We start from the raw sequence: 20194 nt of genomic DNA on the forward strand, positions 1-20194 counted from the left end.
ACGGCCACGGGAAGAATAACTGAGACAGCACTATGCTGCAGCTACCTGTAGCCCTGCGACCTGCACTGTGGGTAACAAAGCCTGAAAAAACAAAAAACCAAGTTCCCTTCTATCCCTTATAATCTCCTTTATATGTAGAATAAATGCTTGTCAAATAGACACAACCTCACAGACACAAATCTGAAGCCATTACAGGCACCTTTAGCATCCTTCACTTGAAGCTCTTCTCAGATCAGTGATCCAAGACTGCGACTTTCACGAGGCACCCAAGTCACCTTTCCTCCTTCTGAGAGCTGGGAAATTCTTATTATCAGTCAAAAGAGGCAGGAACATGATTCCTCCCCATCTTCTCAGCCACCTATTAGATGTGTGCCAATCTACCAAGTTACCAGCGTGCTTGGTTTCAGCAGTTTTGGCTTGAGCTCACCTGCATTGTTAAGCAAGCTGACTTCTAATAGCAGCTCGCTCTTTTAAAAAGATCACAAGCTACCATGATTTAAACCAGGGTGACCTCAGCCTCCACTTAGGAGTAACAGGGTATAAATGGGTTACTCAGAACAAAACCTCCAAAGCCAGAAGCCTTGTCCCCATGAGGAGGACAGGAGGGTGCATTATGCTCCTGGCTGCACAGGTGGTCAGGCAGACAAAGCAGCAGAACCCAGCTCCACGTGGCACAAATAGCTTCTAGCTCTCTGCTGGTTTATGCCCAAGAAAAGCAGCCAGGTAGTGCTTCCTGAGCCTATTTGCCAGAGTCCTGAAAGCCCAACACACCAACCAGGGGAAACGAGAAACATTCTGCAAGGCTCTTGTTTTGAAAGGGAGCAGGAGCTAAGAAGTGTTAGAGAACTCTTAGAGAAGAACTAGAGAACCATTAAAACATTGCTTAAAAGACAGGATCATCATTAAAAGGAATGGTACAAAAATGAGGAAAAAAGGAGGCATATAAAATAAACAATACAGATAGTCATCAAACACTTCTGATCCACAGCTTGCAGTTGTTAGACAAAGGCTACTACAATGCACGTACACATCTAAAGGCCTGGGCTATTTCTTATAGATAAAGGCAAAGAAAACAGAGAATTTCTTCTAAATGAAGACATAGATAAAACCTTTGAAGGCTCTCAGAGTTCAGAAATCTTCCTGCAACTCTGCGGATCGTGGGCTCAGTATCAAAATCTCAGAACTTGACATAACAGAATATTCCTGTATCAACTTCACATACAACTAGAACAAGGCCCTTTTTTCCCCAAGTACCATCCAGAGAACAGATCTCTGAAGTGACAGAGGATTGCTCATGGAACACAGAACAGCTGAGGTGGGAAAGCACCTCTGGAGATTGCCTAGTCCCTTTCCAATCTGTGTTATTCTATGACGCTGAAAAGGGACCAAGTAAGGATACCCAGCGTACTCACTGCTTCCTCGGTCCCCTTCTCCATTCCAACACACCACAGGTTCACAGGTTGCTTTAAACACCATGAATTCTACACACTCTGACCAACCTTAGTCCTTGAATAATTTAAGTAACTCTCATTAAATCTTTTGGCTGTTTTTAAATTTTATTTTTAAAATGACACGATGCAAGATTTATTTCAAAGTAGGCAGATTACTTGCCAAAAGTAAAGAAGGGCATGAAAACATTTGCAATATTCAAGTTAGATATTTTAAAACATGAACAAATATTGTTAAAAATTACTGAGCACCTCATTTTAACTTGAAGTCCTCAGTCTAATAAGAGAAATGCCTTTGTGCTCCTGGATACACTGACCAAAGACCGACCCAAGCAAAATCCAAGCTGCAGCTGAACCATTCTCACACAGACTCACAGCCAACCAAACTCAGGAGAAAACCCAAAGAGCTAAAGCAGAATTAACACACCTGCAGAAATCTCATAAACTGAATAAACTACAAAACCATTTCAATTTTCCATGTACTTCACTGGCAAGAGGAAAAAATAACATGCTACCATCGACCTAAAGGAACTTGTTTCCTTGTCAAGATTGAATATGGAATGCAATCCCCGGAGGCGACTTCAAAAGTATTTATATAGGTCGCTGTCCACATTAACACTGATGTTTCTCTATCTGCAACTTTAGATCAAGGCAACAAAAAGGAGCAAGTTAGGGATCTACCAGGCATCTTATTGATAATATATGACACTTGATAGCAAAACCTCTTGGTCCGCTGGAAATATGAACCAAATATTCCTCTTCCCCACAGGCTGCCCCAGCCTGGCTGTACACTGTGATATTTTAATCTCCTCCTCCCATCCGATGAGACAAATGGCCCTTTGCAGGGCAGGCACACTTACTGGCACTCTGAAAGGAGAAGTGTTCGGAACATCCATGGAGTTGGGTTTCTCAGAGGTGCTGGTCCCCGAGATGCTCCGTCTGCGAGGAGATCTCTCTGCTGGGACCTCTGAGGAAGAGAAGAAGAAGGTGGTGAATGGGTGCCCAGGGGTGGGGAATAGTCAGGTTTTGTGCTCTGTAAGACAGAAGCCTCAGGCAAGTTTCAAGTGCATTACTAAACTGCTGAATTAACCCACCTATTTACCTATCTCTTACTCACTTATTAACCTGCAATGGCATTTTCACCGGCAGATTCAAGGTTGTGAATCTGACTTGACTGTGGGAGTTTAAAATAAAAAGTGCTGGTAAAGATCAACACCCAGACATACTTAATATTCTGTTACTGTTTGAGAGACAGTATTCAGAAAACTTAAATCTATTTTTAATTCAAATTTAATTTTTTTTACGTAAGCAGTGCAGTAATTAACAGATAACTACAATCAAGACCCAGGGAAGCTCAGTTTTACTCCCAGCTGAACGTAATTCAGCAAAGGTCAAAGTTCGGTCGTGTATGATCACACTACTTGCTCAGAGCATGCAACCAGCAGAAGACTTATAAGTGCCCGGGTAATATGACATATATATCTCTGCAGATAAAAAAAAAAATAGGTCACCTTCTCCTCATTCTGGCAGTATGACCTTACTAAGACACGACTTTGGCATCTTAAATCCATGCAGACTGATCTGATGAGCACAAATACTCATAAAAGCTGTACTGATGTCTTTGACTAGTACAAATACTGGAATAACAGCATAATGAAGTACAGACAGCATTGAAAATCTCTCCACAAACACACATATATGCATCTTTATATAGAGCTAGATATGCATATGTATGCATCCAGATACCTTTATCACAAGTGCTGCCCATCTCCAGCTCAATTGCCAGACTTTAAGGAATCCAGCTTCACGAAGCACCCCCCAACACTGGGAGGGAAAAAATCACTTCCTAGCAGAAAGTCCATTGTTATCTTCTGAGTCTTAGAGAAAAGGAGCAAGCCGTGACTCCAGGCAGTGACATTTTGACTCCTGCCGTTCTCCTTTCAAGAGCCAGATGCCGCTTAAACTTCCATCGCTGGCCGCCTGGCCCTGGGGATCCGTGACTTCCAGCGGAGGGGACCCGGGTGTCTCCGTCCGCCCTCCCTTCCCCGGGAGCCAGCGAGCGCAGCAGCAGCACACAGGACTGCAGCTCCTCAATCAATCGCTCCGGCTGCACATCCTCATTAGTTACTTTCAGGCTATTAACAGACGCCCAACTGCCGGCTTCCCTCCGCTACCGAAATTTCCCCTCCATATCCTGATTCACAGCAGCAAAAAACAAGGTTTATGGAGAGAGACAGCCAGCTGGTGCCACGAGAGCGGCGTTTTCCTCCAAAGAGCCGGAGGAAAAAAAAGGAGAGAAGCCTTCTTCAGGGATAACATTACTTGTGATGTCTTTGCATACCGGATTTTGATTTCAGCAGAGTTATAATACGTCTCTCCCATGGATGCTTGGAGACCGACAAAATGGAGCATAGCGGAGGAGAGGCGAAGCAATCTGGACCCTGCAGTATTAGTGTCTCACTCGGTAGATATTTATCTTTTTAAAAAAGCAAACTGCTGACACGGAGCCCCTCAGCCTGCCTGAGGAAAGGGCAGCTGGGAGGGAGAGCAGCCTCGTGAAGCGGGCAGCCAGAGCCCGACACAGCGCGCTGTGTGCCCCTGGGGGACGGGCAGGGCACAGCCGGCCGGGAGGGCGATGCCCGAGCCCTGCTGGCACCCAGCGAGCACATCCCGGCCCGCCAGAGCCCGCGGGAGCCGCGACTGAGATGCCCCTGTGGGGAGAGCCCTCCTCTGGAGCAGCACCGGCCGCGTTCTGCTACAGCATCACCTGCTCCAGAGCGGGAGGGTAAGTCCCCATCGGGGCACCTTTGGAGAGCAAAGCACTTGGAGCAGGGCCAGGGCCGAGGGTTTTGAGTCAGTCCCACCAGCTCAGGAGCCTTTGCGGCGCCGCCGGTTTTACCTGACGATGCACTTTGATGCCACCAGCTGCCTGCCTGGCCTGGATGAAGGGAAACTTTATTTTCTGCAGCACCTCCAAGTGCCGCTCTGCCCGGAGAGCTGCGTCAGGTGGGATTTAAAGAACTGCCTCTGCCATTCCCTGCCATTCCCATGTCCATGCCATGAAGGCAAATGGGAGTGATATATTCCATTGGAACAGGGCTAGAGAGAGCACCTTTTATGTTACACTGAATAGTAACGAGTAACGTCACAGGTTTGGCTTCCTCCGCTTCTCACGCGCAGGAAATCACATCAAAGCCGCTCCGGTAATTTAAAACAGTCTGTTAACTTTGCTGAGTCATAAATGAAAACACCAGCCCAAATTCCCCACTATATCCCACCACACGTTCCGCAGGAGCGGCAGTTCGGGAAAGAGCTTAACTTTCAACTGAATGGAGTTGAAAAGCTACCACAAGGAACGTGCCGGGCTCCCCTTGCCTTCCCTCTCACCCCCAACATCCACCCAGCAGCAATCCAAGTTTTCTGCAAATAAAATGTTGACATTTCATCAGTAGAATGAGTTTCTTTTTTTCTCACACCGTCACAGAAGTGTACCACATGGGAGAGGGAAAATGAAATATTCACTAGGTGCTGCCTGCAGTGAACAAAAAATAAAAACTATCTTCCCCTCCCTTCTCCTTCTGAAAAACAAGAGCAAATAGACACGCTTAGTCCCTAGGAAAAGGAAGACCCAGATATAGCAAAATTGTTGGGATATGTTAACTGGAAATCAAAAGCTGAAGCAACTTTCTATGGCGCCTGTAGAACAATATTTTTGCTGAGTCTTGTGAAAGAAATCTGTACTGTCACCACCAGGCAAAAAATTAGACAGTTCCCTCCCCTGCTCCACTAGTAATGCTTGGGGCTACTCTTGCATAATCTTCACCTGCGGTAAAAATCAATGCACCTCTCATCAGCTTAGTATTAAATTACAACTGCTTTCTGCATTGCTCACTCTCAGGGACCAAGGCTACAGATAAATCACATTGTTTATCCATCAAAACGATCTGAAACCCTTCTCTTTCTGGGAGGAAAAAAAAAGGCAAAAGGGAAAAAAAGACCCCACCTGACAGATATTCCCCGTTTCAACCTTCAACAAGTAATTTGCAGAATTGCAGAACCTTACAATGGTTTGAGAGGGAATGGGCCTTAAAGATCATCCAGGCAGGGACACCTTCCACTATACCACCAAACAAATGAGTTGTAAACATCCCAACAGGTCACTGTTACCACCTGACATCTTGGTGATATGCAGTAATATTTATGTAAATAAGTATTTACCCAAACGAGTATTTACACACTAAATAGCAACAGTCAGTTCCAAATTAGCTGAGCCAATTACCCTGCAGTGGCAGATGCCTCTGAGAAGGGAACTGCCCAGGGATACAATGCAGGCAGGTCTCCTCTCCCATCCTGTTGCACCACTCTCTACCCTCAGCAACACCAACGCTCGTTCTGTAGGCCACGAGGCAGGTTTGTGCAAGCCAGGTGCCACTTACTACTGGGAGTAGTGGTGAGGGTTGCCCTCCTTTGAAGGGAACCCTCTCTGCCACAGTGGTGTAGCCTCAGCAACCTCTGGTCACCACAGGCCTCTGGGGGTTGACCTAAATTTCCTATTGCTGGGTGCTGTGGCCACTTGAAAGCCTTGCTGTGGTGGAAATTTGTATTTTCACTGTGAAGAGCTTTCCCTGCAGGTGGGAGAAGCAGACACTAAACAAACCTCCCAGCTTTGCGGGACAGCCACGCCAGGTAGGAACTGTTTGCAGGTATAGGAGAAAGAACAAGAAGAGGAAGAAGTTCCCTGAACAGCATTTTTCAGATGGGTACTACCTAGTGAAATAGGGAGCCTCATATCAAAATAAATAGAAGTGTTAATGTTTTATATTGCAGTAAGCATTCTCTCTCATTTTGCTCACTTAGGGAGGATTCAGACTTAGGCCCAATTCACAGACTGTCATAAAAATTTCATTAAATGCCTGTACAAGAAGCCTAAGGTAAAAGCAAACTCAAACTCCCCTAATCTGTTTTTAGTCTTGAAGTCCAAGTTTGTGTTCTGACTTAAATACATTATGCAAATCCTGCAAGGTATAACTTAGAGGAAAAAATGGAAATTCGCAGAGATAGCTTTTCCACATTTATCAAGGCAACCAGACAGGGAAAAAAATCACGAGAAGATACATCAGAGCGAATGCAACCAAGTTTCAGGACACTGAAGTGCACAAAAGCTGCCAAGCCTGGAAAGGGAAATACAAAGGGAACCCTGCACAGCTCACTGGCTGTAGAACTCCAGCATCAAACAACTGCTAGATACAAACTACGATCAAAAACTCCCCCAGTCCATTAGCAGGGGTTTGAAAAGAAGATACTGTGCTTTACTAGGGATTGAGTCGATCAGGTAAGTCTTGGAAGATGATCCAGGTAACCATAAAAGATTTTTAATTTACAGACAGGCAATTCTGTTGGTGTTAGACACTTGCATTGTGCTGGCATAATAAAAAGGTGTAATTGAACTAGGGCCCAGTATAGAAGGTGCATAGCAAGCAACCTAAATGACACACTAAGTCACTTAAAAGATACTTAAGTCATTGATTCCTGAACGACTTTACAGTCTGAAAGAGAAGACCTAACAAGTGAAGAAGATGAATACTAGAGGAGGCTGGAAGAAAGGGCACAGATACCACGGGAGAGAACAATTTTGGGGTTTCAAATATAAACTCCCATGATTTATTTTCCCTGAAAGTTTGGAGGAAACTGTACACGGCATTGAGAGAGGACACCATCAGCTGTTCTTAGACTGATGCATTCGCTTTGAAGCGGAGGAACAAATCCTCCAGCTCTGCAAACCAAGTCAGAAACGAAGAGATGCAGGTCCCTAAACTGCTCAACATATCCTCTGCCTGATGTGCGTGGCTGTACGTAATTTGAGACAGTTGCCCCTTTTTGACCTCCTCACGCAGCAGCCTCTAAAACCTCCCTTAATGGTTGACTCCACACGCAGCCAAACAAATTGCCCGGACAACTGTGCCAACACAAAAGCAGAGACAAGGAGCTACTGCCCATGACCTGGAGATGCTGATGTCCTCGTTAGTTCCTAATGATCTTGGACTGCCCCTGCTAATTCAAATTACCTTGTGTTTGCTGCAGAGATTGCACACAGACAATTAACGCCGATCAGCTGACGCATGGTAACTTGTTCCTGCAGCCTAATTTGTTTAGAGGCTTATGACTTAAACACACATTAGTATGATATCAATATTTATTGTCCTCATTATTAAACAACAGCCTTGAGCCACAGCTTTCCAAACCAATCTTTTTACTGCCTGTAGAAGGGCTGTGAATAGAGGCATTCTCTAAAATGTAATCCCCTTTGGGATAGCCTCACTGGCTCTCCAACGCACCGAAGCTCAACAGCTCCTGCCTGTTCCTCTCCAAGGCCCAGAAAGGCTGCTCCGAGCCTCAGCACTTCTCGTCCCTGAGCAGGAAGAATTATTGTTATGGACACAGGAAAAGACCCAATGTACTGCAAACGTCCAAGAGGTACCAGTGCACCCTAAACGCAGTCCCAGAGTTAAGACACCACTTTGGAATTTTTATTCTAAACGCATCCACACTTTTCTCTCAAGAAGAGGAACTTTGAGCAGTCTCCCCTGATTTATCTTGCAACCACCACACAGTTCAGGAGTCAGGCAAGCTGACAGGAATGAGATGAAGTGGACTGAAGCCAGTGACCAGCTCGTCGAACGGCACAGGGAAGAAAACCAGAGCAGTACACTGCTTAGTCCAGTTTAGTTCATGTGCTGCAGGGCACATGCCCACCTACGAGGGTAACCTTTGTCCAGTGTGTTTGTAACTGTTCCAAACAGGCTGGAACCAAGGTTAATTAACACTGCACACCACCTAAAAGCTCTTAAAAAGAAATAAGGTCAGGTAACTGAAAGACTGAAGAAATTAAGCACCAAAGTAGTAAAGGCTTCCCAGTAAAGTGTTAAAACCCAAAAAATACAGTTTGTACCCTACCGTACCAAGGAACGAGAGAAGGCTTTTCTCATCTTCCGTGCTGCTATCCAGCCATTCGGCCACATGCCCAGGAGAAAGAAGACTTATTCTCCAGCCAGAAAACTTTTCCATACAGAACACAGTAAGTGAACGAAGCAGGGCAGGAAGGATGGGGAGGAGCTGATGGTCTTGGGATTCCAGTACTCCAGTTATTGTCTACACTGACAAATATGAGAGCGTGATCCTGCCCTGTTCTCTCAACCCTACATCTGACACAGCAGGCATGGGTGGGAGCAGCAACTGGGATCTGTACTTGTCCCTTTGTGTCAGGTTTCAGTCCAAGCAGCAACAGAAAGAAGGCAAAAAAGGGGAGCAGGGGAAACTGAGGTCTCAAAATCCAGAAGAGGCAGCAGGTAATGACAGAATCAACTTAAGTAAAAAGTAGAAATATATCAGTGCTGAAGAAGCTCAAATAAGTCAGCACAATAGCTCATGGGCTAAGTGCAATACAGCCCTACCACTCCTCACAGTGTTGGCTTTGTTTGAAGGCTCAGGTATTGTGCTTTATGCCAGAAGAAAAACCAGCAAGCTCAGAGGCAATTTCAATCCCCTCCCCACTACTGACGAGCCTGCATTCCCCTGTTTACAAGCCCCTTCCTGCTCCAGCTATTTTCCCAGCATCCCAGCCTTCCTTGCAAGGAATCTGTTCATGCAGGGCAGGTTGATCAATCCGTGAATAGGAAGCTCCCACCCCTCCCTCCCCCCTCCTCCCGCATGGCGGCGGCATCGATCGGCAATAATGGAATCTGCTGGACTCGGGAGACAGGGAGCTGCTCCGGGCAGCAGCACGGGGGAACTGCTCCTCTTCCTCAGCGCCGGGAGCGCCCGCAGCCCCCGGGTTCAGCCCCACGGCAACGGGGCACAGCCGGGAGAGCTGAGCAGGCAGCAGCGCTCTTGGGGGCTCCGAGGAGCCATCAACACCGATGGGTGCTTATTTACTGAAAAAAATAAAAAGCCAGCTAGACGGGAAATAATTCTGCCCTGTCTGGACAGCGAGCTTGCTCTGCAGTGGGGACTCGCCGCCGTGACTTTATGAAGGGCCACGTTTAATCGTACAGCCCAAGATTTATTCCACACAAAAGAGCATTTTGCAGGTTTACACATGCACGAGCGGTGACGAATCCTGGTAAGTGAGGGACTCCTGGGCCCCACAAATCAAAATTGCCTTTGTCCTCAGGGGATGGGGCTGATGCTCTGATCAAACTGCGCTCTTTAAAGAGACAGCCGCCTTTTGCTCACCAGTTTCAGAACCTGTCTTTATTTTAAATAATTTATACACTTGCCAATCCCTATTACAAACAAGGACATTTGCTGACCACTGACTAAAACCCAAGCTACACCAAAAAGCCATTAGATCAGCAAAGCAAAAAATTTGATACCAACCAACAAATGAAGAGGGGGAAAAAAAAACCAGCTATCAAGTCCCAGCAGGGAGGAAAATTCCAATTACCAAGATAAACTGTAGCAAGTATTGCTTGTGCAGGACAGATATTTTCATAAAACACCTGCCAAGCAGGGCAGATGCTCTCCAGAATTCACAATTAGTGAGGGGACATGGGACAGGCGGCTCAGGAGCGAGGTACCCGAGCAGCGTGCTGGACTGAGCAGAGCTGTCCTCCTGCCCCACAGCACAAGTGCATACCCCCACCCCAGTGTGAGCAGAGGGATGAAAACCCAGAAACACTCCCCACATCCCACCAAATCCTCTGACAGAAAGGTGGATTTCCCGTCTATGCAAAAAGAGCTGAATTTTTGTTTGGGTTTTTTTTTTTTTTACAAAATGAAGTGTTCCACCAGATTTCCCTCTGCGTGTGGGAGGATCACATTTTGTCCAACTTCCACAACCTTTTCTTTAAGACTGTGCAAACTGATGACGTAAATCTGCTTGCAACAGGAATGGAATTAGAGAACTTTTAGAGAAAGGATTAGATAGTTATTTTGGTCTATCTGGTTGGCCAATATGAAACAAGAATTTCAACTCCTCTCTTTTAGTTCCCTAATCAAATACTGTACCTGCAATCACCTGGGTGTCTTTCCATTAAAAACTTGCAAGATTAACTATCAGCTCCATAAATAAAAGGTTCTAGAGAAAACAGAGTTGTGAGTATTGATTTCCCATGAATGCTTACCAATTTTGCATCCTTTCTAGGAGTACAAATCACACGCAGATCCTGTTTTCCTCCCTGGCTGCCTCATCTTGTCTAATAACTTAGCCTTATTAATCCCTTTCAATATTTTAAAATGTTCACGATAACAGGGGAAGTATATTAAATATCAAATATGAAACTGGCTTATTGGAGTATTTTAAAATATGGGAACATTAAAAAAAATTGTAAAAAATTGAGCTAGAACTGACAAAGACTTCAGTCAGGAGGATGCAACTAGGAACTGAAAGGACAGTGAAGTTTCTGATAAGCAGATTTCTCCTGTGAATTAGCATTCCTGGGGAAACCCACAGAGGGGGGAAAACCTGCATAAATACATCCCTGTTATTTATCTTGGTTTTGTGTGGTTTAACAGGTCACACTCTCAAGCAGGTCACCTGCCTGCAAGTGTCTGTCCGTCAGGAGGCGGAGACGGACATCAGAACAAAGGCAAGAATTAAAACGTCCTTCTAATAACGTAAGTCATGAACACAGTCCCACTAGAAATCCTGGAAATTTAAAGTGATAAATAAGATGTAGAGGAGCCACTGACACTACAAACCACCAAATCCATCTAACCTGACTTGAAATACCTGTAGAACGTCACCCAGTGACTTCATCCACTCACTGGATTGTTTCTGGTTGAACAAAAGACCTGTCTTCCAGGAAAAGGGACATCCAGTTCTCACCATACACAGCAAAGACACAAAGAGCCTGTCACATCCCCTGTAAGCTGTTCCAGTGGTTAACTCCACTCCTGCTTAGCAAATTGCTCCTCAGTTGCAAGACTGAATTTATCAAGCCTCATCTCCCAGCCACTGGGCTCTGGCTGACGTTTGTATGCTTTGAAACCCTAGTATCAGAAATGTCCTCTCTGCTTACATCCTTTGAATACTTAGTTTCAAACAATCCCTTCAAATACATCTTTGGACTCCTCTGGAGCATTGATTTTGATTTTTAAACCTTTTCTGTGCAAGAAAGCCAGAGACACAGCTCCACAGCTGCAGGAGTGATGTAGTGCTGGTCACAGCAGAAGTTATACTGTGAATAGCTTCTTAAATTTGTATTAAAGGAGGTCTTGTGCTCTAAAGCTTTCCAAAAACCGTAAAAAAAGTCTTGCCCAAATTTTCCAGGACAGCCAGATTGTGAGATAAAATGCAAATCAGCAGGAGAAGGCTATTCAAAACAGGACTAACTTATTTTCATGCTGTGGGACCTACCTACACTGAGGGTTTGTTGAACCAATGCAAATCCAGATACAAACTGCTCTATCGACCAGAGCAGAAGTATGGAAAATATGAAAACATAGACAGGTGGGAAGGATCAGCAAAGTAGTGATAAAAAACCCCCAAAAAACTAATCAAAAAGCAGGGGCAACAAGCAGCTAATGTGTGCCTTGAGATACTGCTTTCCAAAATTAGCACCAGGAGCTGTGCAGCATAGCAGGTGAGAACATCAGAAAACCTGCTCACGGTGTTTATCTCCCTCACCCCCGAGTTCTAAAAGCAGATGAGTTTGCAAGCCTGGAAATTGCACCAAGCCCCTCTGCTTTGGAGCATCTTATAAAAACGAATCACTTAAAACTTGTACACATCCCTCCCTGGTAATTCCTGCGCTACAGCCCCCGACGGAACTCTGCAGTCGTCACAAATGTCACTCTCCTGCAGTGAGGAGTCTGAAACCTGGGAGGCTAAGCAGCTTTGCCATCCTGCAGATTTAAAAATTAGCTTTCTTGATCAGTGAAACTACCCAGAAGCATGAGTCTCCGAGTCTTCTGCAGGAACTTTCAGTAAATGAGAATTCAAAACATACGCAAGTAATAGAGCACAGACGCCTTGTGATGCAGATGCTTTGTAAGCACATAGTCATGGTGGTATTATAAATCATAATGTATTAATGTTCTCTGCATGAGGCACTTTCGAGGGGAGGAAAAATGGGTCTTACATGCACTAGGGACAGGTGCTGACAGACTGATTGATGGATATTGCTTTAGTCAGTAGATGATGTCCTCACAGCAATATACTTTAGGTATTGTACACCCAAGTCATTCTTATTAAAATGTCTTACAGATAATTTAGGAGCGAATAAGAAACAATGAATGTTTGTTTCTCCAACTCCTGGATCAATGTCATGTGTCAGGCAAAACTGCTCACTTTCACACCTGCCCATTAGGAAATAACAGTACTTATTTGAGGCACTTTGCCCCAGAAAAATGCAAAGCAGTACTAACTTTTCAAGCCTATTTTCAATGCCACAGCATGGAACAAGGAGCTAGCTAGAAAATAAGTTTCCTAGACACCTAAAAATGTCAATTCTATGTGCACAAGGCTCCGTTTCCTTCATTAAATTATTTTAAATGCCTATCTATAATGAAAGTAATTTTGCTTTGAGGAGCAGCATTACAATATAGCAGCCTCCTACCCAAGCTGTGATCTAGTTCAAGAGGATCCCAGTGGACAAGGCTGAGTAACTCAGTCTGTATCAGGAAATCATGATGGAAGTATTCAGTTATTTTGGAACATGGGAAACTTTTCTGGCTTAAGCTACCTAAGCAAAAGCAGCCTGTAGTGCTGTGACATGATCCTAGGAAGATGCTGTGAGCAGAATCACTCTGTTGCAGTGTAAATCAGTAGCAGGTTTATGCAGAAGGACACATATAAGATGTGGACACATGTAAGATGTGGACAGCCCCATTGGAGCATGGCAAAGTACACAGAAAGCCCTTTTTAATCTGAAAAAAAAAAAAAAAAGGATGGACACTCAAGTGTCTCTTCAAGCCAGTTCATTTATTGTGGAAAGAGAAACCCTGCTGATGAAGTGCCAGCCCACACATACACATTATCATCTAGTGTTTTATCCTTTCAGATTGCCTAATGAAGTGATTTTTGCACAGTCACTGATCTCTACACTCACTCTCAACAGCTCTTACCCAGCTGCAGATGACAACCTCTGCACACTGATGCAATATTATCACTTAGCCGGGTGATTGTTCCCCTCGGTTCCAGAGTGAGCACCACCAGCCTTTCCAGCCCAGCTGAGATCAGAGGCCTGAACCAGTGGTTACTCAGGAGGGGAGCAGAAAAAAAAGAATTTCCTAAATAACAATTTCTAGAGCAGAGAGGAACCAAGGGGCAGTGAAAGCTGTGCCTGCTGACAGCCTGGAAAGATAAATAGGGACAGAAGGGCTCAAAGTGGAAGTGAGAAAAAACAGCAAACCTTGAAGTTCTCTAGCATATAATAATACAGGTAATTCAGCTGGGCAGAACTGTGGGATTTTCAGAACTTCACTGATGAACAACCAAGGGGTATTTTTTCCCACTTCCACACCAACTTAATTACATTTTTGTACTCAGTCCAACTTCCTTAGTATCCTCAGAATAGCCAAGGGATTCAGCTAAGTTACACTGCTAGCAGGATGGCAAGTTTTAAGTACCTATTAATGACCACTCCAAAAATATTAAGATAATTTAATTCCAAATTAGGGCCAAGACGTTATTTACAGAGCCAGCCGCTCTGGAGTGCCTTTCCAGACTGTGAACCATATGCCTCATGTCAACAGACATCTTGTACTGAAGTATGAATACACCCAGCTATATATTTAACAAGCAGAATGTAAAGGGTGCTTCATTTCCGATGCTGGCTTCACAAGATGACATTTCTCCCAAGAGTTTTTCTTGCTCACCTTGCAGGCCACAATTTGTTTGCACAATTCATGTCCTCACAAGGGCTGTATTTAGTGAAAATAATTGATGAAGGCAGTTTTGTTGGCATGCTTCCACCATTCGCGTTGGTCTCTACTATTACTTCCGGACCTACTGTTTTTCCTTGGGCACCCAGGCTCAACCAGAGCTGGGGAACACCCAGGAATGATTTTTCTTATTTAGACTCACTTGGACGACATCTCCAACAAGCAAACAAATGAAAGAACAAGTTAGTGAGGGCTGGGGTTTGGGTGGTGGTTGGTTTGGGATCTTTTGTCCTTCGATGACTACACATCATCACACGGGTAACAGAGAACTAGGATTTTGATAAAAACAGTTCACATGACAGAGAACTAAATATGAGAGAGAAGCAAGTATCTTACCATTCAGTCTGCAACACCCTGGTTCCATCAGAATGCCTGACACCCACATGGATGGCTCCCAAGTGTTGTGGGATGCCATTCACCACGATCAATGTGATAATCTACTGACCATGACACTTAAGCTTCTGGCCAGCTCACACAGGAACTGCCACATCAACCCATCAACTTAAGCACTATTTACCCTTTTCCTACAGCGTTTGGTACCAGCTAACAGCTTTACGTAGCGCTCCCACAACGAGTTCAGCTTGCTTGTTTTCAGCACAGCCTAAATACCAGCGATTCCTGCAGAGCAGGGTTGAGGGTGCCGTGCCAACAGGGAGCTTTACTCCACCCTGAGGTCACTGCTCGCTCCCTTTATGTATCAAGAAACCGCAGCTTTGCCAACACCACCAGGTGGGAGCTGAACTCTCCTTGACTGGCACAGAAGTTACCTGCACTTCTAACACCATGGAACAAGACAGAAAACCACCACCAAAAAGCTCCTAGTGTGCAGCAGCCCGAAAGCACGCGGCTTGCACTTACCAGGTAGGCAGCAGAAAAGCAGGAGCATTCCAGAGAACAGAGTGGCTGTGACCAGCAACATGATTCCCTACCCCTGCCCATGAATCATGTGGTCTCCCTCCCTCTCACCACTCAGTTCCACCTGTGTTTATAGGAAGGCTGTGTTAATCTCTGCATAAGCATCAAAATACAGCCACTGCCAAGGCCCAGGGCCCTGCCAGACACTAGAGACTGGTGCAAGAAAGGCAGCATATGGAGGGGTTTTTAAATCTGTTCCCAAATTAGGGACCAGATTTAGTGGTAAAGCACGGAAGCACGGCAAGGGAAGAGACTGCATAGTTTAAGGAATTTTTACAAGGACATGCCAAGTCCTCCATCTTGTGGACATGGGCTTCATTTCTGAGTGATGCAATATCTTAGAGCTTCCTCCTGGACACTCTGGGGAGAGTTTCCCTGGAGAAAATACAGATGACATTCTGGAGTGACCTTGGGACATCCAAGGCCAGGCCTTTAAGAGCATGAATGCTGTGAAAGCTGGCATTAGAATGATGATGCTTTACTTTGTACAGTTGGCATTTTTCTGTTGCCATTACCCCTGGAACCAAACAAATGTGGAGACAATTACAACATCTATTCTAGAAAAAGGACCTGTCTGTCACTGTTTCAGTGCTACTGAGCTTGGAAATTTGACGGAAGCCTACTCCAAAATGAATCAAAACAACTAGGAGAATGGATAAATAAATAGAAAAAAATAGTTTTGATCTCCTCTTTTTAAGCCAGACATTGATATTTCAATGCTTGTGGCTGGTGCCACTTTTGAAGGCTGACCAGAGACTCGACTCCAAAGAAACACAGAGCTGTTTCACTTCTCTGGCAGGTGTTCACATCACAACATTGCCCTCCTAAAGTCCCTGCTGAGCACACTGCAGGTGAAGGAGAAGAAAAAGGCAGTATCATGTGTTACCACAGCAGGCCCACAGCCCAAGGATCAGCACTGTTCTGCTAGGGAAGAATGGATCAGGAAAAATTCCTCCACTGAAACAGTGCTCAAGCACTGGAACAGGCTGCCCAGGGAAGTGGTGGAGTCACCTGGAAGTGTTCAATAAACGTGTGCATGTGGCTTTCAGGGATACTGTTTAGTGGTGGCCTCGAAGGTGCCAGGTTAAGGGTTGGAGCTAATGATCTTGGAGATCATTTCCAACCTTAATGATTCCATGGTTCCACACAGACTCACCACAGCCACTCACAGCTGCCAGCACCTGCTCAGAGAAGCAGCTATTCCTCTATAACCCAGTTTTTGCAGTTATGTGTACCACGACAATTTCAGCACCATTTCCCATTAAATCCGTAACATAAATACCCCTAGCCTGTACAACTTTCACACGTGGAGGTGATAGTGCTGCAACCATAAGCTCTGCCTGTAGTTGCACCATTTGCTTGCTGACTTCCTGTGCAGATTTCCCTCTCCCTTACCAGAAGCAGTCACCCATAGCTGAAGAAAATTAAATGGAAGGGGATCATTACGTCTCCCTCCTGCCATTGGCCCAGTTTCAAATCCCACCATTATTAGTCCTCCTAAAAAACATTTGTGCTGTCTGATGCCAATTAGCCAAGAAATCTAGATGAAAGGAAGCATTCCCTTTGTGGAGAATTAAAGCTTGGACAAGGTACGTACCTCTACAGGCTGGAAAATGAATCTGCCTCTTGATGCCAACGAGCCATTTACAAATGCCATCCACACCCTGCAATTTGCTGCATCCCCAAATTCTCTGACTTCCAATATTACATGTTACACTGACTCCCGGCTACCAGAAAATGGCAAGGGGCAGGCTAAGGCTCTGTGTAGCAGAATGTCCCTTCCTCCTGCTTATGCAAAAAACAAGCTGATTTGTTCCCATGAGCTTTAAAGAGCCATGACAGATCTTTCTGACACAAGTCACCTCAAGTATTCATTGCAATTCCACTTTTTTCTCCCTCCCCAGAGATTTTAAAGAGAGAAAGAGTGAGAGCACCCACAGAGTATCAGATAAAGCTGGGCACAACACGAAGAATCTGCAGGAATGTAAGCTGCTGCTCACGTCTGCCTTCCACAACTCCCCAGTATTGTACTCTTAATTCACTACCCTATTAACATGTTAATCATATGAAAGAGCCCCAAAAAGAGACAGGAAATTCTAAAGGCAACCTTGTGGTAACTACCCCAGAATCACCTAAATGAAATCTGGAAGGGATAGGCATTGTGCTGCCTTGAACTTTCCTGAGCAGTTTGGCAGAAGTTTGCTTGTTTTTCAAAGAAACATGTGTTTATCTGAAAAATGCTAAGGCAGAAGGTTTTCATTTTGTGATCGTGTAATTCAAAAGCAGCTGCAGAACAAGCCCATTGGTTCAGGCTAACAAAAACAGTCTCTCCAAGTTAGTAAATTAGTATTCACCCTGTCTACGGATGAGGAGGAAAATGACTAAGGAGGACGTCATAATCAGCACCTATTAAAGGAGGTTTCCGAGGTAGAAAACATTTGACTCAGGAGATTCCATTCCCCAGTTCCCTAGACAACATTTTTTGGTTTTGTACCTACTGGACAAGGCAGGAAACTTTAATGCTTTCTAGCTTGCTATCACCTAATACATTTTAGGACAAAAGCTGCTGGAAAAGCAAGTGGCATTGCTAAGGCAGTGCCCTTTATATTGAAAGGAACCCAAATCTTCTCGGTTTTTATGTGCCACCTGTAGGATTCCCTGAACTGCTTTGATTTACCATCACTTTCTGGAGGACAGGAAGCAAGGTTGGCAACATCCCTCCTAGGCTGGAAACATCACACAATGCCAGCCACAAGTAAACACTGACAAATAGTCCCGCAGTGTGCCCTTGAAGGATGATGTCTGGCCTTATCTGGAAATCCAATGTCATTTAAAAATGCACCGACTTGGGTAAAGGCTTTCAGTGAGAGACAGAAAAATAAACCCCATGATTTATGTGGCAATAAAATAGATTTTTAGCTCTGAAAGCTGTTTACAAAAACCTGTTCTTCATCTTTGCATCATGCTAACATTTAATTTCTGCAGCAGTGAGCAGAAAAGTACCAATGCAAGCATCTCTTTAGAAACCTGTACATAAGGGTGAAATAATGAATAAATGAGCTGATATACACACTCAACATGGCTAAAACCCCTGCAAGTTCCTAGCTGTTTTGAGTCAAGTCATTTTAACCCAGCAGAACACCTCCGTGCCTCCGAGCCAACCCCGCCTCGCCGGCATCACCGCGGCAATGCCGTCCCCCGAAGCGCGGCCGTGCCAGGAGGGATCCGTCTCACCTGCGCACTGCATTCCGAGGGAATCCTAACAGCTCCACCATGGTCCTGCCGGGATGCCGAGCAGGCAGGCAGCGCAGCCCCTGCGCTCTCCCCTCCCAGGCGGGCAGGAATGCAGAAGAGCCGGAGCCGGGCAGCGCCAGCCTCCCTGCTCAGCTGCTGCGCCCGGGCTGAGCGAGAGCCGCCCCCCGAGAGCCGCCTGCCCGCTCCGCGCCGGGGATGCGCCGTGCCCCCCCGAACCCACCCGGCTCGGGCACGCTCGCCATCCTTCCCGTCCCAAGGGAGTGCGGGGGAGCCGGCAGGCAGCGCAAGCACTCGGGCTGGGGTGGAAGGGGTGTGGGCAGGAGGAGAGGCTCCTGTGAAAACCCGTCTGATGCTGAGAAAACTCAGCGATTTCTAGCAGCTGACTCCGAGTCTAAAATCAGCTACAGGGAAACTTAAGAGGGGGATATCACTGCGTACACTGTCCAGAGTGCAAGGAGCCAGTTCAGATGAAAACATCTCATGAGCTGGACCAGGAACTACATCTGAATGCGTCCAAAAAACTGCACTTCCTTTGAAGTTGTTTCCCCACTTCGAATGCTTCTACAACTTACAAAATACACAGCACCAAAAAAGCCCCAAGAGTCACTGAAGTAAACAATGAACTTCCCTCCCCCTCTTTGTTTTGTGCACTGCCTTTTATTTTTGTCTTTAAATTCGAAGATCTGTGGCTTTGAGAGTGAAATGGTGAAGTCTGATACCAATTGCCTTTTCCTGAGCTCTGCTCTTTTTTCACGTTAGAAGTGCCGAGAGCTGAACTTCCAGGCACGGCGTTTTTATTTATTTATAGCTCTTTAAGGCACAGAAGCCAAACCCCACACGGTTTGGTTGCTGCTGCCACCACACTGTCCTTTACACGTTGTAGCACCCCTGACAGAAGAGAGTGTCACGTTGGGTCAGTTTAAAAGCCCCTGGTTTGGCCTCCAGCAGGTCCCACCTGCCAGCCAGGGGGACCAGAGCACACAAATACACACACAACAAGAATGTGAAGTTGTTCAGCCTGTTGCTAAATGGGCTAAAATTGCTCACCAAGAGCTGAGGGGCTGCATGCTCCCTCCTCCTAACTTTTGCTGTTGTCAAGAGTGAGTATTTTGTTTATTTTTAATTATATTCATTCCCCCCCCCCAATTTTCTCTAATTTTGCCATTTGATTGCAATACAATATTCTCCTCTGATTCAGTCCTTTTTTCCATGACCTTTCTCTGGCAGGGTTACTCAAGATGAGCTCCTGCACATTCTCTCAGGTAACCATTTCCCACACCCTCAGCATTTCCCCTGGAAGAAAACAGTAGCTTTGGTCACCCTACCTCCTGCCAAGGCTCACGTGGAAAATCTGCAGGAAAAGCAAGCCTAGCCCTTGGGGAAGAAACTTATTGAATGTGTGCTCAAACAATACTGACTGCAAAATAAATAACAGAAAATTGTTACCTGCTCCCTCGCCCTCTAAAGCCAATCACTAAACTACACCCAGGGATCCTGCACCAAGAGTAGCACTGGAACAGAAGAGAAACTCCAAAAAACAAGAGGCATTCTCCCCCAAAAATCTGTCGCTAACAGCAGCACAACAAAATAAACAGTCCCTCTGAAGGACGCGTTGGTTTGACCTGCTGCTTGGAAATGCCTAACTGCTGGAAGCCGTAGGGAAAACTTGGGATCACGGTGGAGCCACACTC

General features: G+C 45.5%; 1 protein-coding gene across 14 annotated transcripts in view; it reads right to left on the reverse strand.

Annotated features, from left to right (window-relative positions):
- Window positions 1-20194, reverse strand: part of RASAL2 (RAS protein activator like 2) — a 166200-nt gene that overhangs the window by 45800 nt on the left and 100206 nt on the right. For 11 of the 14 annotated variants that reach the window (XM_048312412.1, XM_048312415.1, XM_048312414.1 and 8 more), the window contains exon 4: window positions 2309-2415. The exons of 1 other annotated variant lie outside the window; for it this stretch is intronic. In XM_048312412.1, the coding sequence (XP_048168369.1) occupies window positions 2309-2415 (107 nt within the window). Of the gene's footprint in view, window positions 1-2308; window positions 2416-3194; window positions 4036-18482; window positions 18615-20194 lie in introns of those variants that run through there. 2 more of the 14 variants (XM_048312418.1, XM_048312417.1) reach the window with 2 other exon arrangements.

Source organism: Corvus hawaiiensis, chromosome 9 (assembly GCF_020740725.1).
Source record: "Corvus hawaiiensis isolate bCorHaw1 chromosome 9, bCorHaw1.pri.cur, whole genome shotgun sequence".
NCBI classification, from domain to species: domain Eukaryota; kingdom Metazoa; phylum Chordata; class Aves; order Passeriformes; family Corvidae; genus Corvus; species Corvus hawaiiensis.